This window comes from Diaporthe citri (assembly GCF_014595645.1).
Source record: "Diaporthe citri strain NFHF-8-4 chromosome Unknown scaffold_5, whole genome shotgun sequence".
NCBI classification, from domain to species: domain Eukaryota; kingdom Fungi; phylum Ascomycota; class Sordariomycetes; order Diaporthales; family Diaporthaceae; genus Diaporthe; species Diaporthe citri.
The window spans coordinates 3,676,571-3,694,100 of record NW_025064850.1 but is presented as its reverse complement, the minus strand read 5'-3'; the positions used below and the strand labels follow the sequence as shown (position 1 = coordinate 3,694,100).

At 56.1% G+C, this 17,530-nt stretch overlaps 6 protein-coding genes across 6 annotated transcripts; 2 read left to right on the top strand and 4 right to left on the bottom strand.

The window, feature by feature from the left end:
• Window positions 1–454: 454 nt before the first annotated feature.
• On the bottom strand, window positions 455–1,548 carry INS49_011631 (uncharacterized protein; the record flags this gene model as incomplete). The annotated part of the gene is made up of 4 exons (XM_043172344.1): window positions 455–917; window positions 1,006–1,160; window positions 1,264–1,316; window positions 1,401–1,548. The coding sequence occupies 4 exons, from the start codon at window positions 1,546–1,548 to the stop codon at window positions 455–457; spliced, it is 819 nt and encodes a 272-aa protein (XP_043024089.1).
• A 1,662-nt stretch (window positions 1,549–3,210) lies between these two features.
• INS49_011630 (uncharacterized protein) lies at window positions 3,211–4,404 on the top strand (the record flags this gene model as incomplete). The annotated part of the gene is made up of 3 exons (XM_043172343.1): window positions 3,211–3,403; window positions 3,469–3,740; window positions 3,808–4,404. The coding sequence occupies 3 exons, from the start codon at window positions 3,211–3,213 to the stop codon at window positions 4,402–4,404; spliced, it is 1,062 nt and encodes a 353-aa protein (XP_043024088.1).
• A 139-nt stretch (window positions 4,405–4,543) lies between these two features.
• INS49_011629 (uncharacterized protein) lies at window positions 4,544–5,702 on the bottom strand (the record flags this gene model as incomplete). The annotated part of the gene is made up of 2 exons (XM_043172342.1): window positions 4,544–4,708; window positions 4,827–5,702. 2 exons carry the CDS (start codon window positions 5,700–5,702, stop codon window positions 4,544–4,546), a joined length of 1,041 nt encoding a protein of 346 aa, XP_043024087.1.
• Window positions 5,703–6,068: 366 nt separating this feature from the next.
• INS49_011628 (uncharacterized protein) lies at window positions 6,069–7,064 on the bottom strand (the record flags this gene model as incomplete). Its single annotated transcript, XM_043172341.1, has 1 exon — window positions 6,069–7,064. The coding sequence occupies one exon, from the start codon at window positions 7,062–7,064 to the stop codon at window positions 6,069–6,071; it is 996 nt and encodes a 331-aa protein (XP_043024086.1).
• A 1,779-nt stretch (window positions 7,065–8,843) lies between these two features.
• Window positions 8,844–9,431, top strand: INS49_011627 (uncharacterized protein; the record flags this gene model as incomplete). Its single annotated transcript, XM_043172340.1, has 3 exons — window positions 8,844–8,933; window positions 9,076–9,293; window positions 9,374–9,431. 3 exons carry the CDS (start codon window positions 8,844–8,846, stop codon window positions 9,429–9,431), a joined length of 366 nt encoding a protein of 121 aa, XP_043024085.1.
• A 4,205-nt stretch (window positions 9,432–13,636) lies between these two features.
• INS49_011626 (uncharacterized protein) lies at window positions 13,637–16,085 on the bottom strand (the record flags this gene model as incomplete). The annotated part of the gene is made up of 6 exons (XM_043172339.1): window positions 13,637–14,143; window positions 14,202–14,516; window positions 14,575–14,862; window positions 14,924–15,637; window positions 15,716–15,933; window positions 16,022–16,085. 6 exons carry the CDS (start codon window positions 16,083–16,085, stop codon window positions 13,637–13,639), a joined length of 2,106 nt encoding a protein of 701 aa, XP_043024084.1.
• Between the last annotated feature and the right edge of the window lie 1,445 nt (window positions 16,086–17,530).

Genomic DNA, 17,530 nt, shown 5'->3' with positions numbered 1-17,530 from the left:
GGAGAGTGCCATGCTGACTAAATCACCGTCAATTTGGCAACAGCTAACAGGAGAGTCTGGTTGTGGATAGATCACCAGGAGCTCTATATCGTATTAGGTGGAACTTTTCTTTTCATAATAGCATACAGGGCGGGAACCTGAGGTCTCACGGCCGCCCGTCTTGATATACATAGCACGTTTCAAGTAGCATATCCCAACCCGTGGTCTCTCGCGCTCACAGAACACCGAGGATGCTTTCCGAGTATTTGTTTCGCGGTGCAAGACGATGGGATGTATTTGCCTGCACCTCGCTTTTTCATCATTTTCGATTTTTCGAGATCTCGTCCTGTTTCTACATTGAGGTGGTATCTTTTCTCTCTGTGTCTTGTTCAATATGGAGATCCACCGGCCGGTTTGAGGTGGGCTGGACGTCAGGGCTTTATCTGAGTAGCCGCGCGCGCGCGAGACAGCTTCCCTAACGACCAGCGATCCTGCTCAGGATGCCAGCGCCGCTGCTCTTGGCCTTGTCCTTGTCGCCGTCGAAGACGGCCAGCAGGCTCTTCCAGACCTGGCCGGGCTCCTGGCTGGCGTCGATGGCCTTCCAGATGCCCGTCTTCTGGTAGTAGCCCACGACGGGGGTGGTCTGCTGGTGGTAGGTGGCGAGGCGCTTCTTGAGGGCGTCGGCATTGTCGTCGGAGCGCTGGATCAGGGGCTCGCCCGTGATATCGTCGGTCATGGGGACCTTGGGCGGGTTGAAGGTCAGGTGGTAGCTACGGCCCGAGGCCGGGTGGACCAACCGGCCCGTGATGCGCGCCACCAGCAGGGCGTCGTCGATCTGCAGCTCCACGGCGTGCTGCAGCTTCTGGTTGCGCTCCTTCAGCATGGAGTCGAGGCCCTCGGCCTGGGGCACGGTGCGGGGGAAGCCGTCGAGGATGAATCTGGCCGGGGAGAAAGGACGCGTTAGCACAAAGGGTTTGCTCTTGCGGCTGGTCATGGTAGCCTGAGTAGATTGGCGGGGGCTCTCACCCTCCCTTGCACTCCTGGTTGTTGTCCAGCTCGGCCTTGATCATGCCGATGACAATGTCGTCACTGACGAGGCCACCTGCGTCCATAATCTTCTTGGCCTCCCGACCCAGAGGGGTCTTCTTGGCGACTTGGGATCGCAGCATGTCGCCGGTTGCCTAGTACGGGTCAAACGCCGTCAGTATCTCTCCTCTTCGTCTCGCACCACATGCCCCGGCCAGACCGGGCGCTACGGCGCTTTGGGAAAGCCAATTGGCATACCAGGTGACAGCAGTTGAACTTCTCCTTGATCTTGGGGGCTTGCGTGCCCTTTCCTGCGAATTTCAGAGCTCCGTCAGCAACGCGATGCCCCGCAAGTCCCACCCTGTCCTCTCTTTCACCCGCGGGCGACAACTAACCAGCGCCAGGAGGACCGATCAGGATCATGCGGACCTGCTCGGTGGTGAGGGGGCCGCCGAATTGCCTGGATTCGAGGGACTTTATGCGCGACTCGAGCCCCTCGAGCTTGGCGTGGAGGCCCTTGACTTCATCCTCGATGATGCCCATGGTGGATAGACCGTTGACCTTGAGAAGGGAAACCGAAAGAGACGGGGCGGTGGGAGCAACCGAGGCAATTGAATGCGACGGCGGAGGGCAGCAGGCCTGCTGGTGGTACAGAGAGTCGGGGGACAAAGTAGCGACGGGGCTGAGAGTGGAGAAGAGGGATGCGCTGCTGCTGGGCAGATCTCGGTCTGGACAGGATCAAAAACTGCTCGCTGCTCGCAGGAGGGTGAGAGTTGGCCAAAAGAGCCGCGGTTCGCTTTTAAGTTACGACGAGCGACGTTCACAATCCAGGCCGTTCGGAGCTGCCCAGGCGTGCACGAGTGGCCCAGGGGCAGGGGGTTTATTCCAAGCTGTTGGGGGGGGTGGTCACCCGGGGGTTATCGGCCACTTGGGGCCACTCCAAGACACTAAAATCTGGGAAATAGGTGGGTGTCGGCTAACTTTTTGAGCCTCTTGTCCGGCGATTTCGATCCACTCCACCGAACCTAGCTGGGAACCAGAGTGACGGCAGGTGTGAGCGTCGTACTGTCGTCTATCTGCTCCAGGCCCCGAGAGAGAGAGCCATGGGTAGGTACCTCGATACCTCGATACTTGAACATTGCCTGTCCATACCTGTGTGCGCCGTACCTATGTAGATACGCAGCACATAGTTGCACCTGAGGTACACAGGCACCGGAGAGGCTCGGCGCATACTCGCTCCGCGAAGTCAGCAATCTGGCATATCCGCATGTCCCCGGGAGTCCACTACCGGATCGCTGGGAATGGGACCTTGCAGAGACGAAAGGCGCGAGGTCGAAATAGGCAGTGAGGCTGGGAAGCTGTGACGCAAACTGTCACGGTTGAGCAAGCAGCCCTGTTTGTAGACTTCGTCGGCAACTTAGCTGGTCTCAACCGACATCTTGAGCAGAGCTGTGCCGGTCGCATCATCTTGTGGCCGTAAACTCCGCTTGTCGAAGCGACACTGAACCCAATAGTCCTCTCCGGTCGTGTGATGGTAAGAGATCGTCGTACTGCGGGTGTGTGCTATCTAGGGAGCTCCGAAGTGCTTTCAAGGTAATGCAGAGCACATGACGGATTGGACATCAGTCTTGAGCAAGTCCAGCCGGTGAGCATAGCTTGCTTCGAGGTTGCTTCTTTCTTTGCCGCCTACATCAGTCTGGTGTCTCATCTCTCCAGGTACATGTCCATCCGTGGCCTCCATGTCCTATAAAGTACCCTCAAGCTCCATATTCTCTAGTTTACGTGTGCTTGGAGCATAATGCCTCCACGTAATCTGTCATATTTTGCCATTGAATCATGCTAGGAGATGATACTATTTTTCATTATTTGAAGTCTATCGCAGAGTGCAGTACCAAAACTGGGCTGCAGAAGCTCTATTCCCGCAACCCTCTGCTGTCCTAGCTCGGGTTCCGATCAACGGGGGTTCGGACCAAACAGTGTGTGGGGGGGGGAGGGCGGGAGGTGATACATCCAGCCTCCTAGACCAGATGCCTGCCCAGGAAGCTTGGCTCGTGCTTGCTGCCCCTGCCCGTCTGGTAGCTTGACGGCAAGCGAAAGGCAGCCGCCATTACGCAGCTGCTCAACACCAACACCAAACGATCCACCAGCTTTGAACCTCCCGTCTCCCTTTCCCAGCTGCATCATCAACCCCTCCATACCCTCACGATGCCTTCCACAACGACAGAGACCTTGTCGCTGGTGGAGGAGAGGAAAGTCAGCGTCGCCCCTCTTGTACTGCTGTCAGTCGTTGATCACTACAACCGTGGCGCATCCACATCATCCAAGAACAAGCGAGTCGTCGGTGTATTACTAGGACAGAACGATGGCAAGGTGGTGCGAGTATCAAACAGCTTCGCAGGTTAGTTTCGATGGCTGGGCGACACGATGCTGGAGCATTTGCGATCTGACACTACTTTCCCACAGTCCCTTTCGAGGAAGACGAGAAGGACCCATCCGTCTGGTTCCTAGATCACAACTATATCGAGTCCATGAACGAGATGTTCAAGAAGGTCAATGCGCGTGAGAGGTTAATAGGCTGGTACCACTCGGGCCCCAAGCTGCGAGCATCCGACCTCAAGATAAACGAACTGTTCAAGCGCTACACCCCAAACCCACTCCTGGTCATCATCGACGTACAACCGAAGGAGGCTGGCGTTCCCACAGACGCCTACTTCGCGGTGGACGAGATCAAGGATGTACGTTGTTGGCCTGCGACCCCATACCGTGCTTGTTTCCCCGGCGCTGACGAGACATGAATTGTAGGACGGCACAACAGCATCCAAGACGTTCGTCAACACAGCATCCATCATCGAGGCCGAGGAGGCGGAAGAGATAGGCGTTGAGCATCTGCTTCGTGACATCCGTGACGTTGCAGCTGGTACCCTGTCTACGCGTGTGACCAACCAACTCCAGTCCCTCCAAGGCCTCCACCTGCGGCTGCAGAATATCCAGGTATACCTGAAGAAAGTCCTCGATGGCAAGCTGCCCGTGAACCACGTCATATTGGGCAACCTGCAGGACGTCTTCAACCTGCTGCCGAACCTGTCGACGCCTACAAAGGGCAAGGGCGAGAGCGAGCTGAGCTATGCACTGAACGTGAAGACCAACGACCAGCTTATGGCCATCTACTTGAGCTCCCTGATCCGGGCCATCACCGCGTTCCACGATCTTATTGAGAACAAGATCCAGAACCGTCAGCAGCAGGAGGAGAAAGACGCGGCCAAGAAGGAGGGTGAGGAGAAGGAGAAGGATGGCGAGAAGAAGGTGAATGGGGACAAGGCGCCGAATGGTGTGAATGGAGAGGTCAGCAAGGAGGGCTCGGAGAAGAAAGATGACAGTCCAAAGGATAAGAAGAAATAGAGCACCAGAAAACGGGAAGGGGAATAAGGCCGGCGCAAGGGACCATGACGCATTGTACGAGTTCAGGACGACATAGAAAAGTGACTGATCCGCGGCTGGGAGCACGGATTTGTTAATATTTTGGGACTGCCCGTGAGGTTCATGACAAGAAACCGACGGAGCGCCCAGCCAGAATCATATGCCATGAGCAAAACAGCAACCCAAAGACCTCAAACTCCCCGTTGCGCGTATACGCCTTGCGTGCTACCCATGATACCCTCTGGTGTAAATGCAAGTTGATCTTGGCCTGCCGTCCTTCCCACGTCTATGTGTGTCAAAGACATCGTCATCCAACTCTACAGTGCTCACTTCATGCAGTAAATCAGACATCCGCAAACACACCCGCCATCTCCTCCCTCCCGACCTCCCTCCGGTCCACGTACCTCCCCAGACCACAACCCCAGCGCTCGGCGAGGACACGCCAACAGGTGCTTGCAGCACGGCGGAACGCCACCCTCGCCTGTGCAGCCGTCGAAGCTCACCCCGCCGAACTGCCACGGGCCCCTCTCCTCTCCTTCCTCGCTCTCCTCTGCGTCGTCGCCGTCATCCATGATGGTGATCGCGGACACGGGATCCTCCGGCCCATTGTGCCCCTGGCCCAGGAGGGTGGGCGCGCCCGCGAGGGGCGGGAACGCCGAGAATGCGAAGGCCGCGCACGTGCAGTTCCACGCCGTTGTGTGCACGACGTAGGTCCTCTGGCTACTGCTGCTGCTGGTGGTCGTAGGTGCGGCTGTCGTCCCTGGTGCGTCGCCGCCACCGCCGTAGGGCCGCCGCGTCGGCTTCTGTGCTGAGCGGACTAGGTACACCAATGGTGACGTTGGCAGTGCTGCAGCCGCAGCCGTAGAATCGCGCACCTGCGAGCCCCCGCCGTCCTCCTGCTGAGTCCCGTGAGACCCGCCGTCTTGGTGCGCGAGTGAGCCTCCTTCAGCCGACATGGATGTGGCAGCCTCCCCCGGGCTCAGCAGACGCGCGACGAGGCCCCTGTCCAACAGGTCGAGCGCCGGCAGCAGGAGGGAAGGGAAGAGCACGTGCAGCGTGGTGAAGAGCGGCCGGTGGCTGGCTTCTATCAACCTGAGGGGGTTCGTCGGCGGCTCGCGCGCCCGCTCGGGGAACGAGTCGGTCCTGGTTACTGTGCTGCTTTTCTGTGCCGGTGCATCTCCTGGGCCTGGCGCCGTGGGCGCTGGAATCTTGGAGATCTGGTTCAGGATCGAGGTGAGGAGCTGCCTTGGTGTCGGGAGGGCAGATGACGATGAGGACATCTTGTTGCGTGTGCGGATGGTCTGGAGGCCATTTGGGATTACTACTATGAGCCGGCTTGATTCTTTGCAGGTTCCGGCATTATGTGAACATGCATTCTGGACACGGAGCAGTAAGTGGTTTTGGAGGTTGGACCATTCATTCACATGACGGATAATCGAGGTTGTTGAGTTGTTAGTTGGGCTAACGACTGACTTCGCAAGGCAGACACAGCCAATCTCGAATCTGCTGTACATTACACTCTGAGCGACCCTTGAAAATTAGGGCACAGTAAGGATTTGTATGATCATGAATATTTTCTGGTCTATTTTTACTTTCAATTTTACAGGACAGCACAGAATCTTTGAGACACCTCGTCCCTGTACGTCTCATACCCACTCCTTGGGTTCCTTCAAGATCTGTGTCAGCCTCTCCTCTCGGGGCCCTGGAGGCGTGTACATGTATTTCCAGCTGGCTGTGAGCGGCAAGCTCATGAGAATACTCTCCACCCTTGCACCAGGTGTGTTCAGACCGAACGCGGTCCCCCGGTCGTGCACCAGGTTGAACTCGACGTACTTGCCCCGGCGGATCTGCTGCCATTCCTTCTCCTGCTCAGTGAAGGGCATGTCCTTGCGCCTGGTGATGATAGGGATGTACCCCGGCAGGAAGCTCTGCAGCCCGTCCTGGATGAAGGCAAACAGGTTCTCCTTGTCCGCCACCGTCTCGTCCAGATCGTCGAAGAAGATGCCGCCCACGCCGCGGGACTCGCCGCGGTGCTTGTTGTAGAAATACTCATCGCACCACTTCTTGAACCTGGGCCAGTAGTCCTTGTTGTGTTTGTCGCACACGTCCTTGAGCGTCTTGTGGAAGTGGATGGCGTCCTCGTCGAACAGGTAAGACGGCGTCAGGTCGGCGCCGCCGCCGAACCACCACGAACTCGAGCTCCCGTCAGGGTTCGCCGTCTCGAAGTATCGGTAGTTCAGGTGCACTGTCGGGGCCATGGGGTTGCGAGGGTGGACGACCAGGCTCAGCCCTGCGGCGAAGAACTCCAGCTTCTCCGGTATCTCGCCGTCTCCGCCAATATTCTTGTGGTTTGCGCGCATCTTTTCGATGGCACCCTTGGGGAGGGCGCCGTAGACGACCGAGACACCGACGCCGGCCTTCTCGAAGACATTGCCGTCCTGGAGGATGCATGTGATGCCGCCGCCGCCCTCCTTTCGCTGCCACTCGTCCTGCTGGAACCTGCAGCCGTCGACCTCGCCCAGGCCCTTGATAATCTCCTGCTGTTGTTCCTTGATAAACTTCTCCATGCGAAGACGCATGGGCGACTGGTCTGTCACGCCGGATTCGCGCTTGGCGAGGGCATCGCGCTCAGGGAGGGACATGATGTCGAGCTGTGTGGGTTCCCTGGCAAGCTGCATCCGCGAGATAGTGAGCCGGTGTTCCTCAACGTCGCAGGTGCTGGATCAGTTCATGGGGGACTCCGTACTGCTGTGATGAGGGCCGTGGAGACGAGGGCCACGCCTGAGAAGGCTGCCCAGTACGAGTACCTGGAAGAGGTCGGGCTGGTCAATTGGGCAGCCAATGAGTCGGAAGAAGCCCTCCGTGTCGTAGCCGTGAAGAAGCTCGGGGGTATGCGTTTGGCACAGGTGACTCTAGAAGTGAAGAAGCCCTCCGCTGTCGCGCGGAGGGCTCTACTTCTCGAGGCCATGGCGGCTGGAAGGGGCAATTATACTGCTGAGCCCAGATGCCGAGAGGATTCTGGGGGATGGGGCCAGGCCAGCACGGCAACGACGATTGTGAGGCCACTGGCGGAGTAGCTGGAAGTTTTTTGTCAACAACGACAGGTCTAGGGCGGGCTAGGAAGAATGGCCGGCGTGGTTAAATCAGATGTTGGCCGGGGCCTATTTGCGATGGGCAGATGTGGTGCTACGCCGCCGCATGAGCTCAGCTCACCCTGTAGCTCCGAGTCAGTCGTGATTGGCTGGGTCGCGGCCTCTGCGAGCAACCCGCCAACGATGATCATGGTTCGAGGGATGGGCGAGCCCGAGGTGCATTGGAGTAACCACCCAGGGCAGAACGAGACACAGCTCCATCCCCGTCAACCCGCCTGGTTCCGGGGAGATGCGCCGTATTCTGTGGGGTGACTTTTCTCCTCGAGAGCAGACTCGAGGGAGGCCGGCTTGATCCGGCTCACGGGTCATCGGTCATCAGTCATCAGGGGCCGGGACTCATCAGCCAAGGACGAGGCGGACATAAGGGGTAGAGGGCTCGCGACCCTCTGGACTACTGTATAGACTACAGATATAGCTGCTGCTCTACATACATGCTGCAAAGAAACAAGCATCAGGCTTCAGCAAGATTCTGATAAGAGACTGGGACGGGCGATAAGGGGAGAAAGGGACATGTCGTCATCCGAGATCTGCGTGGGCATTGTTTGCCTCCTTTGCTCTCCCCTCGGTCGGTGGCCGCGGTTGGAGGAAGCGCGGGGGAGAACGAGCACAGTTCTATCCAGTACCAATGTAACAACCGACCCCATGGGAACAAAAGCGTTCCAGTTGCCACCCTGCTTCCGGTCAGGTCTCCCGAATGACTGTGTTCACGTGGGATGGGGAAGGAGGCAGGAGGCAGGCATTCTTGCCCCTTGGTCCCTTTGAGGGGCCCCCATGTCCGCCCCAGGCTGCAGGTGCCTCCGTCTCGTCGGTCGGTCAACTGATAAGGGACACCGCCTGCCCCAAAGCTGCGAGGTACAAGCTGCAGCTTACAAGCCCGAAGCCGCTAACAGCACCCAGTGGGAACCAACGCGCCGTCCAGATAGTGAGGGCCGCCATCCCTTTTAGTCATTGATCCCAGCCCCGCCTCTTCCGTCACGCCTTAGCTGGCTGACCATTCATCAATTCCGGCAACCTGGGGCGCCTTGGTCACAGGCGCCAGCCCGTCAACGTACTCACGCAGCCCATCCTAGAACTTACACCTTCATTCTTCCATCACCAACGCCATCGCAGCATTCTCCCTAACCGTAAGCCCTCGTCATACTTCCTGCCTGCCCTCCAAATCGCTTCAAAAGTGCTGACCCCGCCCGCCGGACAGACAGACACACGCAGTCACTACAACCAGCACCATCACACCGCATCCGCGCGACAACCTCACCGACTCCCACCAAAATGCGATCCAAGTTCAAGGACGAGCACCCCTTCGAGAAGCGCAAGGCTGAGGCCGAGCGTATTCGCCAGAAGTATCTTGACCGTATCCCAGTGAGTACTTCCTACAACATCCTCACCTCGGCCACGAACCAACATCGGCGTCCCCCGAGATACTCGCTGCCGCCGCCGCTGCTGCTGCCTGTCCCCGCCCTCACTACCCACCGAGCAACAGCTGACACGCTTCTTCTTCCAGGTTATCTGCGAAAAGGTCGAGAAGAGTGACATTGCTACCATCGACAAGAAGAAGTATCTCGTGCCAGCAGACTTGACAGTCGGCCAGTTCGTCTACGTCATCCGCAAGCGCATCAAGCTGTCCCCAGACAAGGCCATCTTCATCTTTGTCGACGAGGTCCTCCCACCAACAGCCGCGCTCATGTCCTCTATTTACGAAGAGCACAAGGACGAGGACGGGTACGCGCCCCCCTTTTGTTAATCCCCGCCCCTTTTGCGACGTGGCGGACCGGGCTGACAAGACATGCCCCCAAATGCAGGTTCCTATACATCACGTATTCCGGCGAGAACACCTTCGGAGGCTTCGAGTCGATCTGATACTGCTTGAGCAGCCTCGCACCTGCATTCGGCAGAATGATACCTTGACATGACTTTTCAGGCGACTCTGGGGCGTTTCGGGTTGGGATCGATCAGTAAGGGACTGGATGGATTTACGCAGAGAGTTATTATCTGGCAGCTGAGGAGCTCGTGGAAGTCCGAGATTCCCAAGAGGAAGGGTGTAGACGGCCGGCAGAGGCGATGGACATGCGTTCTGTTCCCCCTCTGATTGTTCACCGCGTACGGTCCTGTCCTCCCGGTCTCACTACTCAAATGGTATTTTTCCGAATTTGATCGCTTTGACGACATGGTTTTGCTTTGCTGTTGCTCTCCCTCATGACGCTCTAGAATCAAAGCCTTGCTTGCTTTGCAGTTCCCAAGCTTCGCTGCTTCTATTGCCGAGTAGTTGAACGCACATTAAGAAACGTTTGGTGCTCAGGTGTATTGCAGCCAAGTGCGTATATTGCGTTTGATGGTTATTCCCGTTTGCATACCTAGTGAAATGGTGCTTCGAAGCCTAGGGACGTGCGATGAACCTCGGATACTTCCCATCCCAAAAGCCCTTTATTTGCCTTGTGCTGCCTCTCTGTCTGATGTCAGTTGGACTGTTTGAGTATCACAATGAAGTCTGCAGCGTGTAGTCTCATGCATTGCGATGCACTGTGCACAATTTCTTTGTCGAAACAACAACTGGGGCTCAACTGCTCCAAAGGGGCTGCCCCACGGGCGGTGTTGCTACGCCTGGCATGTCGTGTGGATTATGGATTTTGGTGGACACGATATACGGCGTCTTGTGTTGGGAAGCTCTCTGGAAGGATAGAGAAATCATCGTATCGAGAATATGGCTTGGCAACTTAATCGACGTACGCAGTCATGGTGGAGCCCTTCGGGTATGTACGCAGTTCCCGCCTAGAGGAAACGCCTTGCATGTGAAGCTCTGTAAGAAAGGTCAAGTTCGAAGTTATATCATCACTTGTCAGTGATGAGTGTCATCTGGTACTGGTCATATCTTCTCTTCCACTCATCGAGCTCATTTGTATGTCGCTCTAGTTATGTCTTGAGGGTTCGAGATTTATCACCTATACCGTTTCATGCCAGGCCAGCACCGAGCTCCAAAGAGCATAAATTCACTTTCAGAATGATCACGTGCTGTTTCTAATGATGCTGGCAAATTCTTGTATGAGACAGCGACGAGACCGCCATGCAATGTCGGCTATGGTTTGACTCCGGTGGTGGTAACAAGACATGTTGGCTGTTCGGTTGATCACAGGTGTTCTGGCATTCAGTGGCCCAGTGCTGTTTACACAAAGTGCAAGGTGATATTCGGCAAAGTTAATTTTATTTAAGAGAAGCTTCATCTTGACCTCAAGAGCTATCTAGGGTAAATGGCACACAGTTGTGTTCATTTAGGGGCTCATAATGGTAGTCGCGCATCTTTCGTAACGTCTCTTAACAAAAGTAACGATACCTAACTTCATGATGAAAAGGCCGGGTTGTATGATAATAGTTAGAGAGACGATTACTCACTGCGAGAATCTACGAACAAGACAATTGAAAATCATAGCCTTTACCTTCAAGATCCTATTTATGCCTTGGGGAAATATCACCAACAGCCCGGAGTTTGCCTTCCACTCAACATGCTATGTGTGGAGATCAAAGTACTGGACAAAGGCCGAGTCTTACTATGCAAGTTTTTTAATGTCTCTAGTCCAATAAACTAACAATGTATTCTCTTACTTTGTTGGACAGTTCAAGGGGGTGAGGGAACATGTCCGGCAAGGTGACAGTGTCCATATCAATCTCATCCACCCAGCAGATGCCGGTCTACACTTAACAGCATGAAGATACGTCTATTATCATGCCATGTGCTAATCTGGCACCTCACAAGATGTGTGGTGCGTCTGTGGTGTTGACTCAGGCAGTTCGGAGTTGCATGGCAATTCATTAAACACGTTGGGGTAAGCCATATTCTTATCGCTGAGAAGTACAAATCTCCCGCATCAGTATTCACCATCAGATAGGCAGAGGCCATGAAACCATGCCCATGGCTGTGTCTTCTCGAGGCTGCGAAGCGGCTGGTCTGTAGCTGTAAACACCACGCACTTGCTATCGAGCACCTGGTCAGCATCGTTGATACAGGGAACTGTCTAACATTCGTGAACGTGTTGCGGTCACATGTTCATCATGCGGTGAAATGATTTATTGGATATACCCTGCCGTCACAGATATGATTGAAATCAGTACAAGACAACATCAAGCCCACAGCTAGATGTATAGTAATATAGTTGTACTACTCTTGCAGGCCATGGTATACCGTGTCCTGCCACCGTTTTAATATTGCGTTCCCATGTTTCCTGCTCAAAAACCAAAGAATACTTGCTCGAATTCCGAATGAATCTGTTAGAAATTGTCATCATTCGCCTCTCTCCCATGCAAGTTCACTTCCACTTGTCCGGAATATCCTGCGAAGTTGACTACATTTTGATGGACATGGCAGATGCGGACATCAGACAATAAGGGTCCGACTACTATTCGGATGAGAGTTCCATCCATAGTCCTTCAGTGTAGACTCGTGCGAGTTTCTCTCACGCTTGCACCCAAGTGTTAATTATGGCTTTTGGAACATAAAAGACATCCACCGTGTAAAACACTGGCAGACAGCGCAGCTCATCCGTACGGGGGCACCGCACGAGCAGGCTGTTCCCCTTGACAGGTACCGGGACTACAAAGGTGACCTGAGGGTAAGTCCATCTACCCACTCAAGCACCACCTACCTTACGCACATAAGACGACGTATTGCAAGCAGTCTAAATGTTCTGTTCAGCTTATGCGATTCAGCGCCGATATATTGAATCTGGCGAGTCGCAAAAAGTGTGTTTAGACCTTTGCAATTGATAGAGACTCGATCACGGGCGTGAGTGTGCGCGAAGGGGGTGGTGCTTGAATGGGTACTTGTACTTGCTTGATAATTTTTAGGAATGTCGCATGCATTTTCAGGGGGAGCGCTTGGGAACACTCTGCTCCGGTCCTCCGGGCTTGAAGTGAAGCGGATGGACTCACTCACCCCTACTTGGTGGGCATCTGGCTGAGACAACCACGCACGAAGCAGAGAAGACGAAGAAGCTTGTTATGTTGAATTTGGGTATGATTGACTTTCTTTCCATGGCTCTGATCAGAACGAACCTCGTCCAAGCGGCTACTACTGAAGACATCATTGCTACCAAAAGCCCACACCGACGCCGAGCCCTGAACAAGTAGAGATCAACCAAGTATGAAAATAATAACAAATACCCCACGATACCCATTAAGATACCCAGAATTCCCGTTAACACCAGCGACCGTGATTTGCTTTTCTTCGGGGACCTGATGGCCACCGCCCTGCTGCACATCTCAGCCTCGCGTCGTCACCCAGTCCGAAAAGATGACCAACTGTCCAAAAATAGAAAAAGATTATTTTCTCCCGTTGATGATTATGCAGCGCGAACAAATAATTGGGGTTGTATGTCACCAATGAACGCCACAAAAGCAGTAAACCTCCCCAGGGATTATCGTACAAGTAGCAGCGTACCAAGGCTCTCTCGGTTGAAGAGCACTGGGTTCTCATTATCATTCGTGTTGCATTGGCGCCCTTGTGTTTTACGTCGTTCTCCAAGGGTTGAAAGCAACATTGCTGTTATCGTGATACATTGCGCTGAAGCCCTGTTGCTGCCTTTCAATGGGTTGCAATAGACGTTCTGCCGGCCGATTCGGGGGAAAGCAGTAAGTTTTGCAACCTTTGAGGTCCGCAACTGCCTTCGCCAACTCCGTAGTAAGCTCTGCGTCGTTGCGTGGAGGTTGAAGGCAGTTCGTGGGGCGCCACAATGATTATCAGATAAGTCATCTTTGAGGCTGCCTCAAATCTTGAGCCGATGTTTCGATTGACGAGGCTCACGCGTGAGTCCTCGGCTGTGTTGTGCCCCACGCGGCTTCGAATCGGGTCCTGGCGGAGGAAACGGCTGATTAAAGAAAAGACGTGGTAATACCGAACGCCGGTCATGATATTGAAGATGCCGCCGCCATGCTTGGTAAGGATTTAAACGCCGGCCGAAGAGGATGCCCAAGAACCCAAGGTCCCCGAAGCCTGTTACGGCGCCGCTTCGCCCGTTCTACACTGCGTCCCGCCTCCCGTCTCGAGCAACTTGCTATTGGCTTGCCAGCAGTTCGTTCTATGCTGGGTTGCCTTTCATCCTCTTCTGCATCCTGGGCGTCGGGGGCTTCGTCTTGTTGCCGGCAACTCCGTTGACCTGCGGAACGCCACCGGCAGCTGATGGCGTGGGCGCATTTCCGGGGGCGTCTTCCTCAACCTTTACACCGGAGGGGCGTCTCCTCTTCTGACCGGCTGGTGACGTGGTGGCGCTAGCGTTTGAGCTGCTCCCCTGCTGGCTGTGCTGCATTGCCATGGCGGGTGCCTGCATTGCACCCGCTGCCGGGCTGCCAACATGCGGTGAGCCTGGCAGCTGGAGATGCGCGGCGTGAGGGCTCGCGCCCATTGGGAACTGGCCGAAACTTGGGGTCCGCGGACCGCTTGGCATGACCTGACCGTTCATGGCCGGTGCACCAGGCTGGGGGATCTGGTTTGAAACATAATCGTCCAAGACCTGGTAGGCGCTCATAGTCGGATGCTGATGGGCGGCTTGGAATAGGGGGTTCATCGTGCCCATGACCTCGACAATCTGTCGGCCCCTACGTTAGTGTCGATCCAAGCTACAAAGTAGATGTTGGATTCAGTACCTCTAGGAATTGAAATTGCTGCTCCGTGATCCCTACACCGTGCTTGACGGCGGAATGGGGGATGTCGAGGTCTGGGGGCGGATTCTGAGGGCTTTTCTTCGGTCGGGGCTTGCTCTTCTTGCTCATTTCAGGGGACGCTTGTGAGTTTTCCGAGTTGACCGTGCGCCACTCCTTGATCCACTGGTGATTGGGCTTCGCGCCATCAACAACCACAGTCCTCGAGACATACTCGTCATGATCTGTCGACACAAACTCGAACAGATCGATTTTCGACTCGGCGTCAAACTGGAGACGGAGGTTGCCAATGTGTACCACCTGATCAAAAGAGATGTTAAGTAAGCAATTCAAGGATGGAGACCCGGAGAAAACCTACGTGTGATGTCTCGAACCACATTGTGACACTGGCGTTGCTGTTCTCGATGAAATGGCAGTCACCCGGCAACGGCTTGTCTGTCGTCCCCTGGCCGAGCTGCAATTCTATCTTGGACGCACCGCTGGCCTGGAAGTAGTGCGGGATAGCCGGGTAGTTCATCTCTATCTGCTTGTCGCCTGAAGCCTCCGTGTCCGCTTTGTTGCGGACATTGGTTCGGTACATACCCCTAGGAGAAAAGAAACGATGCACAAATTCTTGCCAGTGTGCAATGTCTTTATCTTTGGCTTGCTGTGACAGATGAGTTAGCCTTCATGCCAGAATTGGTGAATCACAACACACCAGGACTTACGGATGAGTAGCCACTAAGATGCTCTTGGAAGTTCATAAGCCGAAGCAAACAGTGCCCTTTCATACCCTCGCGCTTCTGCGCCTGAGCCATCATACTAGCCTGGTGTTGCGCAGCGACCAGCTGTGCGGCCTGTGGCTGGTTTGGTTGAGCTTGCGCCTGAGGCGGCTGCTGGGCTGGCTGCGGAGGCTGCGAAGGCTGCTGCTGGCTCGGCTGGGCCTGGTTCGGACCTTGTGGCTGGCCCTGGTTTGGCTGAGGGCCGTTAGCTTGCGCAGGTCCGCCCTGTCCCATCTGCTGCTGAGGTGTTGGCTGCGGTGGCCCAGGCTGGGCTTGCGGCTGTTGTGGCTGCTGCTGAGGAGGAGTTTGGTGAGAAGCCTGCTGCTGGGCGGCTTGCTGCTGCTGCTGCTGCTGCTGCTGTTGCTGTTGCTGGGCTTGTTGTTGCTGCTGCTGGGCTTGTTGTTGCTGCTGCTGCTGCTGCTGAGCCTGTTGCTGCTGTTGCTGCTGGGCCTGCTGCTGCTGCTGCTGCTGTTGAGCCTGCTGCTGCTGGGCCTGCTGGGCCTGGTGCATTGCCTGGAGTTGGGCGAGATTGATCTGCTGGGTGTTCATCTGACCGGGCTGATTCGGGTGTTGCCCCTGAGCCATCTGCTGGTTTGCCGCCTGCTGTTGTTGATGGTGTTGTGCCTGTATCAGCTGCTGCTGTTGCGCCGCCAGAAGGGCCTGTGAATGCCGAGGTCAGATCGCCTGCGACGTGTAGAGAGTGGCGACCGAGTGCTGCCGATGGGGGTGCAAGCTTACCTGTTGTTGTGGGTTTGGCGCCTGCTGCTGACGAGCTGCCATCTGCCTCTGCTGCATCGCTTGGAACTGTGCCATCTGCGCGGGATTGATCTGCATGTTGCCCATCATCTGCATACCTCCTGGCATGTTGCCGTACATCTGCTGCGCCATCATCTGTCTCTGCTGCTGTTGCAGTGCCTGGAGGCGCTGTTGTTGCATGTGCTGTTGTGCGGCTGCATCTGAGGTAATTGAGGTCAGCCCAGACGCAATCTGAGGGCAAGAGGAGGGAGGGGGGAGGCGATGCTCGTCGCGCACAAGGCCACTCACAGTTCATCTGGGTCACGGGCTGCTGGGGGAACATGTGCTGGACGTTGGGGTTTAAATGCTGCATGGCGTGGGCGTTTGCACCGGGGGGCATTCCCGCGCCCATGAGGGCTGGGTTTACCTGACCGCCAGCGCCGGAGACGGCCATCTGGTGAGCGAGGTGGTGTGGAATTCCGGGCTGGGAGCCGGGCTGGCTGGGGTTGTGAGCCATGCCTGGAGCCATATGATGGCCGGGAGGGACACCGGGGTGCTGCATGCCACCAGGATGTGGGAAGTTCTGCGGCACCTGCATGCTTGCCATCATCTTCGACCCTCCGCGGCGTGGCTATGTACGTCGTGCCTATCCTGTGCTCTCAGAGTCGCATGCGCTGGCTCTTGCAAGAGGGAAGGGGGCAGAGGGCGGGCGATTGATGGACCGGGGCCGACTTTTTTCGCAGCAGGCGCAGTCACCAACACCAACACCAATGGCGGACGGTCGGGGCGTGCGGCGGGTCGCGTCGATGCGACGGGGACTCTGGAGGCGGTCGCGGAGGATCGTCGGCACAATCGCGAAGCAGAGGACGGCGGCGCGAGGAGCGAGTGATCGCCGTGGATTATATCGAACAAGGACGGGATGCGGGTTGGCAGGGCTGGGTCCAAACCGAACAAGGAAGGACGGATGATTAAGGCACAGGGCGGGAGTCAAACGGACGGCGGGTGGCTGACGGACGTTGGGACCAGGTTGATTGATGTCTGGGGAGCAATAGGGCGTGCCGTGCTGCACCCAAAGTGTGTGTGCGTGTGATTTGCAATTGCCCAGGCCGGTAGAGCAAGTGGGGACGAGGAGCAGCGGTGGCCGAGCGACACGACAGCACGACAGAGCAAGGCTGTTTTGAAGCCGGTCGTGAAGTGGGAGAGTGGGTGGGCGGCGGTGGGCAGCAGAGGTGGCAGCAGTCGGGGGGTGGTGGGATTTCCAAGGTGCAGTGCAGGTTCAGGTGCAGGATGTCGACGGTCGAGGCTGGTGCAGCGGATCGACGTGTCTGGGACTGGACTGGGCCGGGACTGGACTGGACTGGGACTGGAGACAGCAGAGCTGCCAGGGGCCCACGGGCAGAGCAAGGAGGGACGGGGACAAGATTGGGGGGGGGGGACCCTCTATGGCAAGGTAGAGGGAGATGCGGTGCAGCTGCACAACGTGGGTGCTCCAAAAAAGGCGATGGGATGGGGAAGGCCAAGCCCAAAGCCGATGCGCGGATGGCCGACGATTGCCCAATCGAATATGTGGCTAACGGGGCGGGGGGAACTTGGCTGGCTGGCTGGCCGGCTGGCCGGCTGGCTGACAGCACCTTGTCTTTGGATAGCTAAAAAATATAACCAGCATACCTACAGAGAGCAGAAGAACAAAACCCCCCAGACCGAGGGCAGCGGGCAGTGAGAAAAGCATCAGACTCTGATCCCAATTAATAAAAAGGTCTTCCGATCTGGAAATCCCGACTTCTCTGACCAAGTCCCAGCAGCAAGCAGCGACAGCTA